Source organism: Austrofundulus limnaeus, unplaced genomic scaffold (assembly GCF_001266775.1).
Source record: "Austrofundulus limnaeus strain Quisiro unplaced genomic scaffold, Austrofundulus_limnaeus-1.0 Scaffold24, whole genome shotgun sequence".
NCBI classification, from domain to species: domain Eukaryota; kingdom Metazoa; phylum Chordata; class Actinopteri; order Cyprinodontiformes; family Rivulidae; genus Austrofundulus; species Austrofundulus limnaeus.
Window position 1 is genome coordinate 955,357 of NW_013952426.1, and position 16,643 is coordinate 971,999.

The 16,643-nt window shown below is 36.2% G+C and overlaps 1 protein-coding gene and 1 pseudogene across 4 annotated transcripts in view; one reads left to right on the forward strand and one right to left on the reverse strand.

Moving 5' to 3' along the window:
• The window catches only part of astn1 (astrotactin 1), a gene marked incomplete in the record, with an annotated part of 409,914 nt that overhangs the window by 163,100 nt on the left and 230,171 nt on the right, over positions 1–16,643 (forward strand). For all 4 annotated transcript variants that reach the window (XM_014004448.1, XM_014004449.1, XM_014004450.1 and 1 more), the window contains 2 exon segments: positions 6,625–6,791; positions 14,083–14,277. In XM_014004448.1, the coding sequence (XP_013859902.1) occupies positions 6,625–6,791; positions 14,083–14,277 (362 nt within the window).
• Positions 244–617, reverse strand: LOC106514917 (Golgi apparatus membrane protein TVP23 homolog B pseudogene; annotated as a pseudogene).

Here is a 16,643-nt window from a genome sequence, read left to right on the forward strand (position 1 = left end):
ACATAATAAAGAAAATAAAACTAAAGAAGGATTTATGAGACTAAAACACAAAACTACAGTCAGTTTTTGTATTTCGGCGGAAGTGTTTGTTAAAAAAAAGAGTTTTATTGCTCAGCTTCAGTTTTTGTAAAAATGCCAACCGGACGTTTGACTTTCGCCTGGAAGATGGAAAAAAATAAATAAAAGCAGAGCTGTTTTAGTCCGTGTTGAGATTTAAACGTGTTCTTTTGGCATTTAAGCCGTGAAATTCTCAAACCTCTAGGATTCCTCCTCTTTAGACAGAGCCTGTTTGAGGAACTGTCGGCCAAAATAATTGGTGGCCATGTTCTTTAAGTTGGTCTTCCCCCCACTTTACATCGAACGCATCCGTACAGGTTGGCCCCCTGCAGCACCACGCCCATGATCACTAAAGGCATCCATTTAATCTTGACTGAAAACAGGACGCTGAAGGCGAAGACCACCCAGATGATGGGGCAGATGATCAGTCCGAGCCAGAAGATCCGGGACTCCGAATCAGAGGCTTGCTGCTTCCCGGATCCCTTCCTGGACTCAAACACCCAGCGGCTCTGCCCGTCATCGTCCACCTGGTTCCACCAGCGCATGATGGGATGTTAATTAAAACATTGTTTTGGCTAAAATAGATCCCTATAAAATAACTTTGTCTTTTTTTCCTGTCCCAAACCATAATAAAAAGGAGGGTTAGAGCTATGACAGTAAAATAAAAATAATTAACTTTATATTAAAAAAAATAAAATGGAGTGGAACAGATGAAATTTTTATTTTGTTCTCTTAACATACTGTCTCTAAAGAGAAGGCTGGCTGCTGCAAAGCAGTCACCAGTGTTTTATTTTTTAACCCTATTAAAACTGTACTGCTTAGGCTACSAGCTGGTCAAAGAAACAAATGTCCAATGCAACACAAAAAAAGGATGATTCATATACTGAGCTGAATGAAGGATTTGTCTCTAAAATAGTTATGAAAGCATATGTTTAACAACCTGCAAATACACCAGAATGCAGGAAACAGCACCTAGTTCATTCAAATTTTTCTAGGGGAGAACCCCCAAACCCCACTCACACATTATGGTTATGATGACAATTAGTAGCAGCAAGGATAAATGTAACAGTAGCACTTATGTGAGAGAAGTAGAAGCTATAAAATCAGAAAAAAGGTGGGACTGAGAAGGTGAAGAGTATAAGCAACATTTACATTTAATAAACATCCAGGTGTCATCCAGAAGCTATTTTTAAAGAAAAAAATGATTTTGGAGGCTTGCAGAATAAAGTTGCACAGTATGCACTCAATATTGACTAATCAAAAGTATAATAAACAACAATGATTTGTTATTTTCCTGATTTCATTCTAACTTGACCTATTTTCTTAATTTACATTTTATTTTAGTCATTTTATCTAATGTGCAACATTTCCCCAGACTCCCCGTTTTGTTCTTGTTTACAATAAAGCTTTTGCAAAAAAAGACACCCAACAGTCAGATACAGTGCTTTTTAACTTTATTATAAACAAAAGAACATGCAGTTTGTGAATACAGAGCACTTGTGAGCTGTGGCAGGACGTATTTGTAAATTTGAGCCTCCCTAGAATGCAGTTTGGATGTGTATGATAATTTTCCTCAAAATATGATAATTTTGAGCTGCTGATATGATAATTCAACATTTCCCATCAGGTAAAACTGCCACTTGTAACCATATATACCAAAGTTTTAACTCAAGTTGCTTTGATTTTGCAAAGCTGCAAAGTTGTTGAACTTTAGACAAATTATAATGAAATAGATAAAATGACTTGAAATGTTTATGATAGATATACTGTATTTTATTGCTTAGCTGTGTTTAGTCATAGGGAAATCTTTGCAAAGGTCTTAAATGGGGCATAAAATGCAAAATCCACTTTTTTAGTCCTTAAATACATTTTGTGTACTTAGTGTCTCTATTTTTTTTTACTCTATGAGTGACAAAAATATTACATCATAGTATTTTCCCAACAAAAGGCATAAACGTTACAGTTACCACTTTCACAAATCTGCAGTTCTGCAGGTTTGTTGTCTTCATTCACCTCTCGCTTTGGGTCAGACCCTGACTTGAACATGCAAGGCTGAATGGACGTTTCCGTCGTCCGTCGTTGACGTCATTTAATCAATTTGTATATATTAAGTTTATGTGCCACTGGTAATTCTAGAATAACTCAGCTGTCAAAGTAATGATCAGAGGGAGTGAAACCTGGAGGAGGTGGGGTGTGAAGTGCTTCATTTGCATTTCACACTTTCACATGTTGGATAATTTATATCGGTTTCTCTTTGCAGTTCTCATATTTCTCTTCTACTTTTCTTTTCTTCTTTACTATAGTAAAAAATAAACGTTTTCACTTATTTGTTTACTTTTCCATCTCTATGTCCGTTATAATGGATTAATCCTGAAATAATTTATAATAAAGGTTTCAAWATGCAGTATATCAAGTGGAGCATCATGGTGAAATGCCATTTTGCTGCACTTGTGAAAGTAAAACTGTTGGGCTTCATTTGAACACTCAGACATCGATTCTGAGTTACACATTGCCAGACAGGACAATTAAAAAGAAATAATAAATAAAATTAAAAGTAAATAAATAAATAAAGAGACCGCACCGCAACAAGTTAAGACTGGTTTATATTTTGAGTCGCACATCTTGTTCCCCCTGCTGAGTGACAAAAAAAGCATAATCTGTCTGCTCTCCCACTGCTATCCTCTGGTGACAGCCGTTGTGTACATTGCCCGCAGTCAGAGCTCTGCGACGTGGACCTTGCGGCTCAGAGCATGTGTTTGATCAGAACTTTGTGGGGTTGTTTGTTCATGAGGAGCAATGCAGCACTGTGGAGCAGAACCAGAGCAGGACTCAGAGCAGCTCTTCCTTCTGCAGGTTTTGTTTAAAACGATCTTTTCTCTTAAGCCAGTTGTTAAATTAGCTTGGAGAGCAGCTGGTTTATCTGTGAGTCTTTTTTCCCGCACCCGCCAATAATAATAATAATAATAATAATAATAATAATAATAATAATAATAATAATAATAATAATAATAAAAAACGTCTGTGGACTCTTCACCCAACACAGCACTGGTCATTGAGTGAAAATAAATAAATAAATAAATAAAAACATCCAGCCATCATGGCCCGCCGAGTCTTCAGTCGGTTTATGCTCGGTCAGGAAAAAGACGTCTGAAATTACACAATCACCAACCTGCTGTCTCACGTTGTATCAAAGTATAATCCAAGCTTTACTCTCTGATGCACCTCAGATAATGGGTGAAAGAGGGGTTTGTGGAGCTACAGGAACAATGAATTCAGACCAAAGCATTGCAGTTCCAAAAAAGCCTATGCTCCCTATAAACAAATGTTTAAAACTGAACTAAAATGAATATAAATAAGAATTCCAAGTATAACCTCATTACCACTTAAGAACATTTAAAAAATCACCTAAACTGGATTTTTGGACTTATGAAATATTTAATCTGAACTGTTTTACTTTCAGACAGAGCTATTAAATGTATTCCATTGATAATGATGAGAGTGGCATTCCAAATAAATTAACTAAGATGAATTATCAATGAGATATATTTTAGAAAGATTTTCTTTGCAAGGATTGCGGTCTTGGAGGTACTGATAATTGACCCTGMATTACAGACCAGATTTGTGAAAATCCTCGTCACTAACAATCCACTGGCAAAGACTGTCCCAGATTCAAGCTCTTAATGATTATTAGCCGATGGATACCTGGACAGTAGCCCAGTGTTATTGCTGTTCCGGCATCTTGGAAGCTTTTTCATGATGTCAATATTCAGCTTTGTCTGTAGCTCGCAAGCAGCAGGGCAACAACTCATAACTACGTATTCCTCTCTGCCTACATCATTGTCCACAAATCCACCGACTTCACTAGGTTCCACGGATGTATTAGGAGATTCAGTGTCTCGTGTGCTCTTCGCGTTACCAGCAATAAATCATTTGTCACCTTGTTCTCTTGCAGGGTGACAAAATCAATAACAGTTTATCCAGGGAGCAAGACCAAAGACCACTCATTCAGCTCCGTTCTGTTCAGACACTTCCACAAATACATCACACCAAAAATGCCACATAAGGCTGAATTTACTGGCAAGAAATAGGAAAACAAATAAACAAGACATGGCTGTTATGAGGTTGTACTACTGTTTAGTTTACAAAGAAGCTGTGAAACACTGATTGTGGTCAAGAGGATCATCGGGTAAAATTGAAGCTGTTAAAACTCTTACTGACTGATAATGAAGATCTTGGATAGCAGCTTTTTTTAAGCCACACAGGCCACTTAAAAGCCTCCCGATATTTAATTAGGTAGGTCTAGCTTTTATCACGGATTTTGAGCCTTTGTTGTCAAGTAAATTATCAACCCATAAAACAATGCTATTGCTATGTTCTTAGTTTGTGCCAAACTCAAGTTTCCCTATGTGTTTTTTGTCTTTAACCTATTCTTCTTTACACCCTCTTTTATATGTATGTCCACATGAAGGATCTTCTCTAAAACAACAACAAACAAATAAGTTATCAGTGTTCACAAGTGTTGCTGAAGGTGAAAACAGAAATGAATCCTTCTCTCACGTCTATTGGAAGAGGCCAAGTTGTGAGAAAGTGGCATCAGTAAAAAAGAAACAAGACACACTAGAATAAATAATAATAATAATGAAACAACACAAATGCCAACCTATTTATCTGGGGCTGTATTCAAGTTTTTTTGTTTTTTTTACAGAATAAAAAAATACTCATAAAGCTTTGCACGCAGTCAAAAAATTTTCTAGTGAAAAGCTGTGGTAAATGGCACTTTAGAAATCTGAACAATGCTCACTTAAAAGTAACAGAAAACTTGGCCTCAGTATGGAGGTTTAGTTTACAATGATAATATACACTTTTTAAAAACTCAGCAAAAAATGTGAAAATCCATCATCACAGAATTTTTGTCTTTCGTGTTTAAAGTACAAATTTTTGTTGATGTGATTTTAAGCAGTGCTTTGCTATCTTGAAAAAGGTTTTTAAAAATGTCCGACTTGTAGTGCCAACTCTGCAACTTTAATATATTTTATACTTAATAGACTGAACTAGACAGTGATATGTTTTCAGATTTCTGCAAACATGATTAGCTTTTAAGCTAAAGGGTTGCAAAACCAATCCTTTAATGTATCTATGGCAATTTTTTTTAAAAATAGCTATGATTTTCTATGAAAAAAATTACTTTCATGGGATGGTTTTATTCTTTCTAAATATTAATGTATACCTAAAAATAACTATTTTGGGGAGTTATAAAGTATTAGGCAGTGTGTTTTTTGTTTCATAATGTGACATTACATTAAAACTGTACTTGATCTGAATTGGTCAGAGCCTAACAAATTTGTTTTGCAGCTTTCAAAAGTTGAGAAAGAAGTTGGAATTCACAGCAAACTTGTGAGCTTCATTAGCTAAATGAGCCACCTGAAAGTCTGGATGAATCCAGAAGGTCTACATAATAAAACGAGCTGGCTCTGATACTTTGCTTTCTTCCTTGAWGGAATCCAAGTCACCATTGTGAATGCAATAGTACCTTGTTAAAGTGCACTTCATCAAAGTTGCCTTTGAAGTATTAGCTGACAGAAACTATTATGTGAAATCGACTTGACAGGTCTATAAAAAACATCTTGGGAAATTCTGAACAAAGCTATAGATAAGGATACACGAGGTGAAGTCAGGTCTCGCAGCTCTTTTTTAAATTTATCCCCAATGCTGTTGGCATTTAGAAAAAATGGTTCTTGGTGGTTTTGTACAACAAAAAAACAGCCTAATTGACCAAAGCTGCTCAACAAATGAACTGTTTTTTTTCTATTCTTGCTGTTGAACAGACTTTTTTATTGTCTTTTGTTTGTTTGCTTTAGATTTTTMAGTTAAAAAGGAAACAAGATGTGTCTTCTCATTTTCTTTAGCAGCGAGAGTCAATGGGACCTCTTTAACAGAGTGAAAGAAATCTTTGAAAAAAAAATAAACAGATGCAGCTCCAAGTTCAAAACAATGCTGAAAACCGTTATCTAGTTAAGTCATGTTACCTTGCATAAATGTTGTAAATTACTTATATCACAGTAAGTCTTGCATGTAATAACAATGTTATATTTACCACATTCACAATTCTTCAGATTTCACTTATCAACATAAAGCGGCAAATACTTTCATCTAAAATTAGTAAATATGTTGTTTGTTCTCTCAGTGTACTATTCTTCATCACACCATAAGTTAAAAATAAATTTCCCCTCCCTTTAAGGTTTATTCCACCCATACACCTTCATCTGTCTGTTGCAACCCAATGTTGTTCATGATGGCAACATATTTTTCGTGAAATATTTTGCTTTTTTTTCTCTTTACAAACTACAGTAAACTCGGTGCTCATTCAGGCTACACTAATAGGAACAGAAATGTAACTCTTTGTCTTTTATGACACAAATGTCTTTGTGTATGTGTACCTGCTCCATCAGGGAGTAGAGTTAATTTCCCAGCCTTTCTCCTCAGTAGCTCTAGGAAAATGGACCTAAATGAAACCRAAATTTATAAATCCTGGCATGAGTCATTCTGAAACACTTGTTCCTCCCACAGTGTCCTCCAGGGTTGAGTCCAATGAAGGATGGGACCGGGTGCTATGACCACCACATCGGCATCGACTGCTCTGACGGCTTCAATGGTGGATGTGAGCAGCTGTGTCTCCAACAGCTGGCCCCTCTAGAGGATGACCCGACACTCTACAACATCCAGATGTTTTGTGGGTAAGAAGGAACACAGTCAGCAGTTTAGATCCATAATTACAGTAATTATTACAGCTCATAATCTTGTCATGTTGAGAGTTGTCATCACTACTTTGACAGGCTGCCGCACAAGGTGTGACGAAACTTTAGAGGTGTCTTTAGCACTTTATTAGCACAGGAATTAACATATTCATACACTTAGACAATTTATATTACCATTATCTTTTACAAAATAGTATTCTCATTGATTTTTCCTTAATTTATTTTTGTGCGCAAGTCAGTCTTAATTCATGGAAATCCATTTTTTTCTTTTTCCGTGAAAGCCTCTSATTTATTTATTTTCATTTTTAGTAYATAAAAATAGCATTAGTGYCTTATCAATACCATTTTAWCTGCCATTTAATGTAAGAAAGATTRTTTCTATCTTAATCTRAAAGTGAGATATTTGGGTCAGCTAATGAGTTTAAAAAACTGCTTAATATCTTAGAAGGTCCTCAGGCTATCAGTCAGGACTGTGGAGCCAGTATCTCTATGATGTTAGCTGCTATCATTGAGGAAAACGTTTGTATCTGTGTGCATCAAAAAAAAAAAAAATCCACTCCAAATATTGAATATTTACAATTCCTATTTCTACTGAAAATCAAACWAAATCAGTTTTATATTGATGCAGTGACAAAAAACAAGATAAGATGTTGCTGCCGACTTGAAGTTGTTYTACACTAGTGTTATTTGATGATTTCTGATTTTGCTGGGGAAATGTTTACATTTCAGTTCAGTCCAAATGAAAAATGTCAAAATGCAGTCAGTTTTCTTCCAATATGTAACAATTATATACAGTTTTATTCAGGCCAACTACAATCAAACTCCAAATAATGCATGACATTATGTGATAGTTCCTTATTTTTGAATGAAAATGGCTGCATRTTAGTTTAGAGGTCTATGGATGCTTTCACGCTAGAGCTTCATTTTAAATGGACCACAATTCCTTTCCTGGATAGCCTTCTTCATTTGGGCAGGTGTGAAAGCTCATCTGAAMTATGGTGCAGAACAAATAAAGGAACTCTGGTTCACCTGAAAATGTGGGTCTCAGTTCAATTGTAAGTGAACCCTTGCGCAATTTATTTAGTGTGAAATGTCAACAGACTAACCAGTGAATCAAAGTGAGGAAGTGATCCAGAGAAAGGGAGTGATGTAGTGTGCTTCATGTTAAAAAAAGTAATTAGATTTATTGGTGCATTTTCAGAAGTGCAGTGTAAAAATAATGGAAACCAGATCAAAGTGTAACATTTTGGAGCAATGCTCTATGACTTACTACAAATTTTCTTAGGCCCTGTTTGCATGTAACAATAGCTATGTTTACATGCACAAAATGTTTTGATCGGATTGAAATGTATTCGGATTAAATAATATGAATGTACTGTTTACATGGACACAATCCGATCATGACAAGTGTTTACATGCACAGTGTTGTAAACTTTCAGCTCTACTACCGTGTTACAAACGTAAACAAAGCTCTTATGTGCGCTTAGGACGGACCCGTGTCAGCTTTTAATAACGGTAGAGATGTCGTTACTCCTCGGTTGAGTTGCAGATGAAGCAATACATGTTTTTTTTTATTTTATTTTGTTTGCGAAGCAACATCTGCTGTTTGTCTCCTTTTTTATTTGTTGAGAGAGGGTGGAAGAAAAATTCTGTGCGGCGCAGCGCAGCTGGAAACGCTGCTGCTCCGCCTCCTCTAAAGAGCAGAACTGGGTGGATAAAGTCAAAAAACCTGCGCACTCAGGTCAGTTTTCTTTAATCAGAATAAGATGATCTGATTAAGTGTTTACATGCACGTCATTCCGATTATCAATCGGCATAACCCACCCGACTCATTCGGATTAAAAATTCATTCGGATCGAGCTCAGTCAGATCAGAATAATCCGAACGGGCTGTTTACATGATGTATTTTTATTCCGAACAGCCGTTTAATCCAATTACTTGTTTCCATGTAAATGTAGCTAGTGTCTGGAAACGTTAGCTTTCTTCCAAGRTTGATTGTGTCAAATCAAATTGTGGCTGTTCAAATCCGCTGTACTTTCCATGCCAGGTTACTAGTTGATGCTATACAGTATGTTTTTGGACTTCAACAATTTAGTCCTAAATGTGAAAACATTTACATCCAAAATGGTGAACACATTAGCCTCTTTGACAAGACAGTTCTGCCAAACTGCAGCACAAAGCAGTCCAGCTTTAAGCTTCCTCAGTTCATTTGTAAATCCCAGGTTAAGTCAGCCAGTTCCCACTCACATTTATGCATTCAGAAATGAACCTAACAGCGCAGAATCAAAAGAGGCGTGGAGCTCGGCTGAAGTGGAAAGCGACATATTTATTGTGTGACAGACGTCTGTCTTGTATCAAAACAAAACCCAAAACAAACTGAATTAACTCACTTTAGCAATCCTGCGGCTCAATCTATTTTAAACTAACTACAAACTACACGTCAGCATGTCAGTAAATCTGTCATCAGGTCATTATCATTTTCTGAGCCAYGAAACYGTGGGTTGCTTTTTCACAAGTGGGTCTGCCTGGCTCGGGCCCGGCTTGGGCCTGGCTCTGATACTACCTCACTCAGGCACTCAGAGGGGTGTCAGAGGCAGGCTCATTTTGCCACCTTGCTGGCTCCGTGTTTTTTTTTTCTGAATGATCCGAGGAGGACAGAACATGCCTCAGTCCTGGATTGAGCTGTCTAATAAATGAGTCTATTAATGTTTATTTGGACCGCGGCTGAGTTAGGTTTGTTCCTACACATTGAAAAGGGTGAGTAGGACAAGCAACACTCTTCTATCTATATTGTTACTGTTATTTRTCTACTCRCACAGGCACAGAAAAAAGGTTGATTGCAGCCATTTGTAGTGTGCATGCTCAATTTCTCTGCAGGGGCCTTCTAAAAACCTCCACACTGGGACCTGGATTCAAACGCGTCAGAGAAAATGACCACTGTTTTTGTGTGCACAAACAGCAGAAACTCTACTACCAAAACAGAGTTGTGTAAACAGAGCCTTAGAAATAAAAGTGATTTGCAGCAAGTTTTAAAGCTTTCAGTAAAGCTGTCAATCCAAAATTCATCATACCCAAAACGAAAATGGCAATTAAGGAAACGTCTCCATGAACATTTTGTTTTGGATTTAGAGCCAAGAAACTAATGAATTAGATTAAGATAATTTTGCTTTCAGCAAACAAAACCCAAATAGGAAAGAAACAGTGTACAGTAAATGCAAATGAAACTCATTAAKTAATTATTAAGTTCCTGTAATTTATGACACAACTGTAGCTTTTATTACATCATTGATTATGACTGTACACCCCCACTGTACAATATAGATACAAAGTTTAGTAAAAGGCTCTGTCAGGCTGATAGTTCCTCCAAAAAAAATGCAATTGCTCATTTTCATTTTTYATTGTAGGTGATCACTACAGAAGTATGATATGATCCAATTCAAAATCAGTTTGTTCAATGCCAGTTTTTCTTGTTCCTCACTGTACTCCCAAGAAACCTGCAGAACACATCTTATWTGTGAAAGTATATTCCTGAAAACATTTACCGTACTGTATAGTGTTGTTTTTTTTATTTATTTATTTTTTGTCACTGAGGCTTCTACAAAACAAATTGATTATTATATAGAAATCACCTTTAGAAGAACTACTGGTAGCATCTGAGATAAATTTTTTGGTTGAGTGAGAAATGAATTTGTCACAATGTGCTGGTGAAGTTTTTGGAACAGCTGAGTGGGTATGAAGGGCAAACTCAAGCTTTAGTTTTTTATTTTTTTATCTGTGACATTTTCAGATCAGTCACCTTGCAGCGACAGCAAACTAAAGCTGTGAGTCTCTTTTTTTGTCTAATTATATTGACTTTGGAGAAAAACATCTTAATAATGCCACTGATGTTACTCCGTGAAAAGCTTTTTCGTTCTTGCAGTGGTGTAATCAGCCATGTGGGCTCTTATTTTCTACCACTCAGCAGTCACACATCAGAGTTAATAGCATTTATGATTGCTCACTGTGTACAGTAAATGTATAAAGGTGTTAATATCAAGTTTTAGGTTTCACAAGATATGTTATTGAAAGGAAAAAAGATCTTTGAAAAACACCCACTGTATTCATTCCATCAACATTTCTCATTAACAGTACTTTTATACCAAACACAAAGCTATTGTCATCATTTTATTGAAACATCATGCTGTACTCACAACATCTGACATCACATTTACATAGGATGGGGAGCTGCAAACGTATAAGGTCTGAGCTAGTACTAATTCTAAACATTTCATCAACAAGAATATCTTAGCCWTTTTATCTAATGTTTAACAGTTAGGTAATGAAAAGCTGATGAAATTCATGTGAGTGCTGATTAAATTTATAAAGGAAACTCAGAGTGCAGCAGGTAATCTTAAAGTGTTAAATGCACACTTGGTTGGTTTTCTTCTAAAAAAATGTAGTCATTTTTATGGCTGTTTTCCATTCATCTTGTACTTTTCAGCTACTGCCTATACAGTCACTGAGCATTAAAATTAATACATTTCACCTCTAATAATAACACTTTGTAACCCAGTATTTATTCCAACTTAGCAAATGTTTATCAGTCTGATATGTATTCTTTTGGAGGCAGTAGAAAAACGTTTTATTATTATTGTTTTTGCMATTAGGTTTGTAGAAGACACCTTCTATGCATATATAAGAATATTAATATATTTATATACATTACTCTGTGTTATGTTTAGATTACTGATAGCTCTAGTTTATTTATCCTTAGCTCAGATGTATTCATTTGTATCTAGGTTAATAGTACAGTTTGACCCTTTGAAACACACACAAAAATAAGACACAGTATTTATAGTTTATGTAGCTTTATTACAAAATAGGATATTTACAAACTGTTTACAAATCAATTAATAAAATATGGGTATGATGGTTCCAGTAGTTTATGGGGATTGGAGTAAGTGATAAAATATTGTAATGTCTAAAATATAGATTTATATTTTACGCTAACTCAAAGAAAATCAGAAATTAAATCTTTACTCAAATGATGAAGCAAAATAAAAGTATGTCTGAATAACAGGTCTATCTGTTAATAAACCAGAACAAATGTTAAATTATTTTGAAACCAAACTATAATGAGCAAGTAAAGATCTGGAGATCTGACCATCAGAAATTTCTTCCCACTAAAGCCCCTTCTTTGTTCGCACGCCTGTATGCAGTTCTTCTTGGTTCAGCCACGGCCAAATGTGTCTCCATTTCCGATTCCAACCACACATAGTTGTGCACTTCAAGACCTAAGAAGGTAGAACCAAGTACTACATGCTTACGATTTTGACGTCAGCAGAATTCTGCCCTTGGATTAGCTCTTGGATTGATTGACAGGAAAGRTGTTACTTGTGCAAACTTATACTACAAACTGTGGCGGCTGGCCCATAGGGGGCGCTGGGGCGCCGCCYTCCCTGACAAGAAGAAGAAGAAAAATGTAAAATATACTTTTATAAATCCAGTTACAAATGCTGGTTTTACTCACTAGTGTATGCCCACATGTAATGTGAATTATATCAGCTATATTCTCCATTGACATTTATTCACCAGTAAATTTCCACAAACTAGTTTTGTTTCTGTCATGGGGGGATAGGCAGAGAACCCCAGGACTACAGTCTTTCAACCAATCACATACAGTTGCTAGGCAGATTAAAAAATAAATTGGCCAGTCAGTGTTGCAGACTTTTATGGTCCTGGGGCTCTGCAGGTTTTGCCCTAGCAGCAGAGGTTAGAAAAAAAAAGCTCGTCATAATGCCGCAGGTCGCTAGGCGGTGTTTGGAGACCCATTGGAGAAATGGAAGAGCTAAAAACAACTCAGCTCAGTCTGTTAAAACAACCTTTTCAGAAGAGAACACACCAGGAGAAACTTTAAGTAGAAGGGCTCAGACCTGATCAGCAGGACATGGAAGAGACAAAGACAGAGGGAGAATTTACACTTTTCCAAGTCCTGGATTAAGCTAACTGTCAACAATTGAGAGAAAGACACATTTCTCTTCTGCTCTTTCTAAAAAATGCCAAGGATTATTTTAAGTAAAAAGAAAAAAAATTAAACTCTAAAATCTAGCTTTCTAATCCTCTCATCCACTCAAAAGTTAATAACAGCAAAAACCAAATGTAAAGATTGAAATGAAAAATTAATCTTTTCCACCTTCAGTTACTGAAATAAAATATGTTAAATGACACCTCACTGACTGAAGCAAACACACGTTTAAAGCATGAAATAATATGATGAATACATAACAAACAAAGAATGAAACAAGAAAAACAAATGTTTTTATGAGTTTTGTGGTTATTCGGAGTACCACAGAAAGTTTGGGACACAGAGTCAAATTCAAGAGAAGATCACTGTCAGATATGGAAGGGTCCAGGGTCCTCATTACCATGGTGATATGGTCAGAGGTCTCTGCCTGGCTGGAATTTATGACTGTAAGCCTAGACTGAGGAAAAAGAACAATTTCATGAGAGAGTGGAACACACATACATTGTCTGATAGTTGCAAAATTAATCCATGTTTGATGTCAAATCAGATTCACTAATCCTAACTTTACCAACAATACCAATCATAACTACACTGGCTTTTCTTACTTTTGAGACAAAAATAAAAAAAAATATATATACACCCTTTTTTAACATCATCTGTAGTAAACAAATGTGACACAACTTGAAAATATAAAAGATGTTGCTAGTTTATGTTTTCTTATCACACAGGAAAAAAAAACATTTAGCTGCCACCATGTCATTTTTTTTCCTTTTTTTTTCTGGTAGATCTGCTCTAGTCAACATAGACAGTTTCTGTCTCATTTTGTTAAAATATGGGTGTACAGACTTATTAAAAAGAACTGATCAAGATTTAAACCCAGCTAAGTCTTTGCAGATCAGATAAATCAACTTTTGATCTTTTTTTTTCAKTTTTACATTTATCTGATCTTGTATGCACATTTTAAACCAAAAGACAGAGGCTTGCTGTCGTGTGGTTTCTGATTTAAAGTGCGTCTTATTTATTTTAGAAGAAGCAGAATTACAAAATAACTTCAGTTTAAAATGTGCTTGGTTTAATTGGTACAATCGCATTACATTTAAGCTGAAAAGATTTAACAGAAATAAAAAATAAACAAATACAGAGCAACCAAGGGCTAGAACATAATGAAATACAGTCAAATGCAATTTATATTAAGGAATAACTGACAAAATAAAATTTCTACTATTAAACGAAAGCCCTAATAGCTAATCCTAAATTTTATTTTAGGTGCATTGAAGATTATAAGCGAGGTCCTGATGGGAGGTCATGTCTACCGCTGTCTGAAGCCTGCACTGAGGGGATAGACTGTGGTGAAGCGACAGATGTTCCAGCTAACCAGACAGTCTTTGGAGACCTTTTCTACGGATATAACAACCACACYAAAGAAAGCACCTCTGGACAGATCCTGAAGGCCACATTCAGGTAAGCACACAAGCTGTTAGTGAAGCGGGACATTGTTCAGCCAATTGTTTCTCAGCAGGGGAGCTGTTAGGGAGGGCTTGGCTCCTGCAGTGCTGACAACTTTGTGATGGATTTCTTTCAATCAACACACTCTAAAGGGGTTATGAAGAAATAGACTACAGTGGCAGATAGCCTATWTTATACATCCTATAAGCATCAGAAGTTGGTTGTTTTGTTATCTGGATTAAGAGATGTGCTGGAGTGGCACAATATAAAATCACACATCTATTTGTTCATTTTCTTTACCCACTTTTCCTTTCTGARTCRACGGGKAGCTGATACCTATCTTGAACAGCCACTGTGTGTGGAGCATGGTACAAGTTGGATAGGTCACAAGTCCCTCACAGACACCAAATTCTTCTTTTTCTTTTGGGTTTTCCCTCTTCAGAGGTCGCCACAGTGAGTCATCTTCCTCCATCACACTCTATGCTCACTTCAACTATCCTCTTTATCTGCATCTATCTTCTGTTGCCTTACTCCTCTTCTTTTTAACATCCTTTTATCAATATATCCATTGTTCCTCCTCTCCACATGTCTCAGTCTGGCTTCTTTATGTCCCAGCCCTTCAACCTGTGCTGTACCTTGGGTTGCACGATATTGGCTGAAAAATGTATCACAATTAATCATGGCATTTACTGTAGATGATAATGATTAATATGACAATTAAAAATGACAATTGCGCTTGCATTATTTTGACTCTAAATTATCATGTGTTCTAAAATTATATTTACAAATCATCATTCAAATTAACTTCTTCATTTTAACAGGTTAAAATTGTAAGCTGTTCATTGAAATCCAGCCTTTTCCACAATGTGGAATGACAGCATATCTTCAGTAGCACAATATGCAGCTGCACTATCTCCATCTACCTCTTACTTTGTTGCCCGTAAGGGACAGATTGACTGAGTGCATTGTGGATTATTGGCTGAGTATACTGTATTTGTTTTTCCAGTTGTTTGCCTCAGTTTACATTTTATTGCTTTTCTCGTACTCCAGTTTATGGCAGTATTTCAGGTAAGTTTGTATTGTTAGGGTTAGCACTCGTTACTCTGCGCTGCCATTGGGCTCACATACTTGCAACACTAACTGTAATAACAGCAAAGTGGCAAACATTAAATGGTGACAGTTTTTTTCTGACAGTTAATTGCACACAATCAATCAATCAATCGATCAATCAATCAATCAATCAATCAATCAATCAATCAATCAGTCAATCACCTTTACTTAACCAGATAAAACCCATTGAGATCAAGACCTCTTTTCCAAGGGTGACCTGGCCAAGAGGTCAGCAGCACACGTCATAAAGCAATAATTAAAAACAGTTTACAATTTCCAGCCTAACAATTGTAAGGGTTTGACCTTACACTTCTTATAACAAAAGTTATAAGGAAATTATTTAGCAAGGTTCTCTTATTTTCGGTAAGTATGTCTTCCGTGCAAAAGTGAATGGACAAAACACAATAAGTGACTTGGCTCAGTGAGTTTTGACAGGTCCATCAATAAATGCAATCAGTTATGTACACAATCAAACAAAATCCCTACAGTACACTTATAGGTGACAATTAATTTCCTACTATATAAGAAGTTTAGAATCAATAACAATGTAAGTGCACATCCTAACTTAACCAGATTAATCCAGCACAAAAAATAGAAGCAGCAAATATCAAGCTTAGGTCTTAAGTACCTGACCTTTGTTGGCACCTAACCAAGAGTTGGCAAGGCATGAGTTTAAGGTAAGGAGGAAAAGTAAGATATTATTTAGTTCCTAACCCATAAGATTATCTTTAAAGAATCTGAGGAACCAGAAGAGCAAGGCCTCTCTTCCTCGGTGTCGGCCAGAACAAGAACGCTCAGTAATAAAGCCAGCTTCTACCTTTGATGTCTGTCACCTGTCCAGGTATTTAGAAAGATCAATAGTCGGTACAGAAAATCCATTTAGATTCTCCCACCCAGTAGTGATCCTCCGGCACAAGTTACCCTTTCAGCGTCAGCTAGTTCCACGTTTAGATATCTTCTGATGAGAAACTCTTCAAAAAATGTCTGAAAGAAGGAATTATTTCAGTTTAAAGACATTTTCAAAATGATTCAGGCAAATAAGACACTGATGTTTCATAATGAACTTAAACCGTGAAGATTAGTTTAGTTAAGACATTTCCACAGAAAAATCCATAATATAGCTGAATCATACTAAGGGAGAAAAGCCTGTTCTCTTTTCTCCTGTAACTTTGATAAACAATGGGCCTCATGCAAGAACCGTTCGTACGCACAGATTTGTTCTTAAGTTGTGCGTACGAGTGATTTAGGAGAATTTGTGGCATTCACCAATG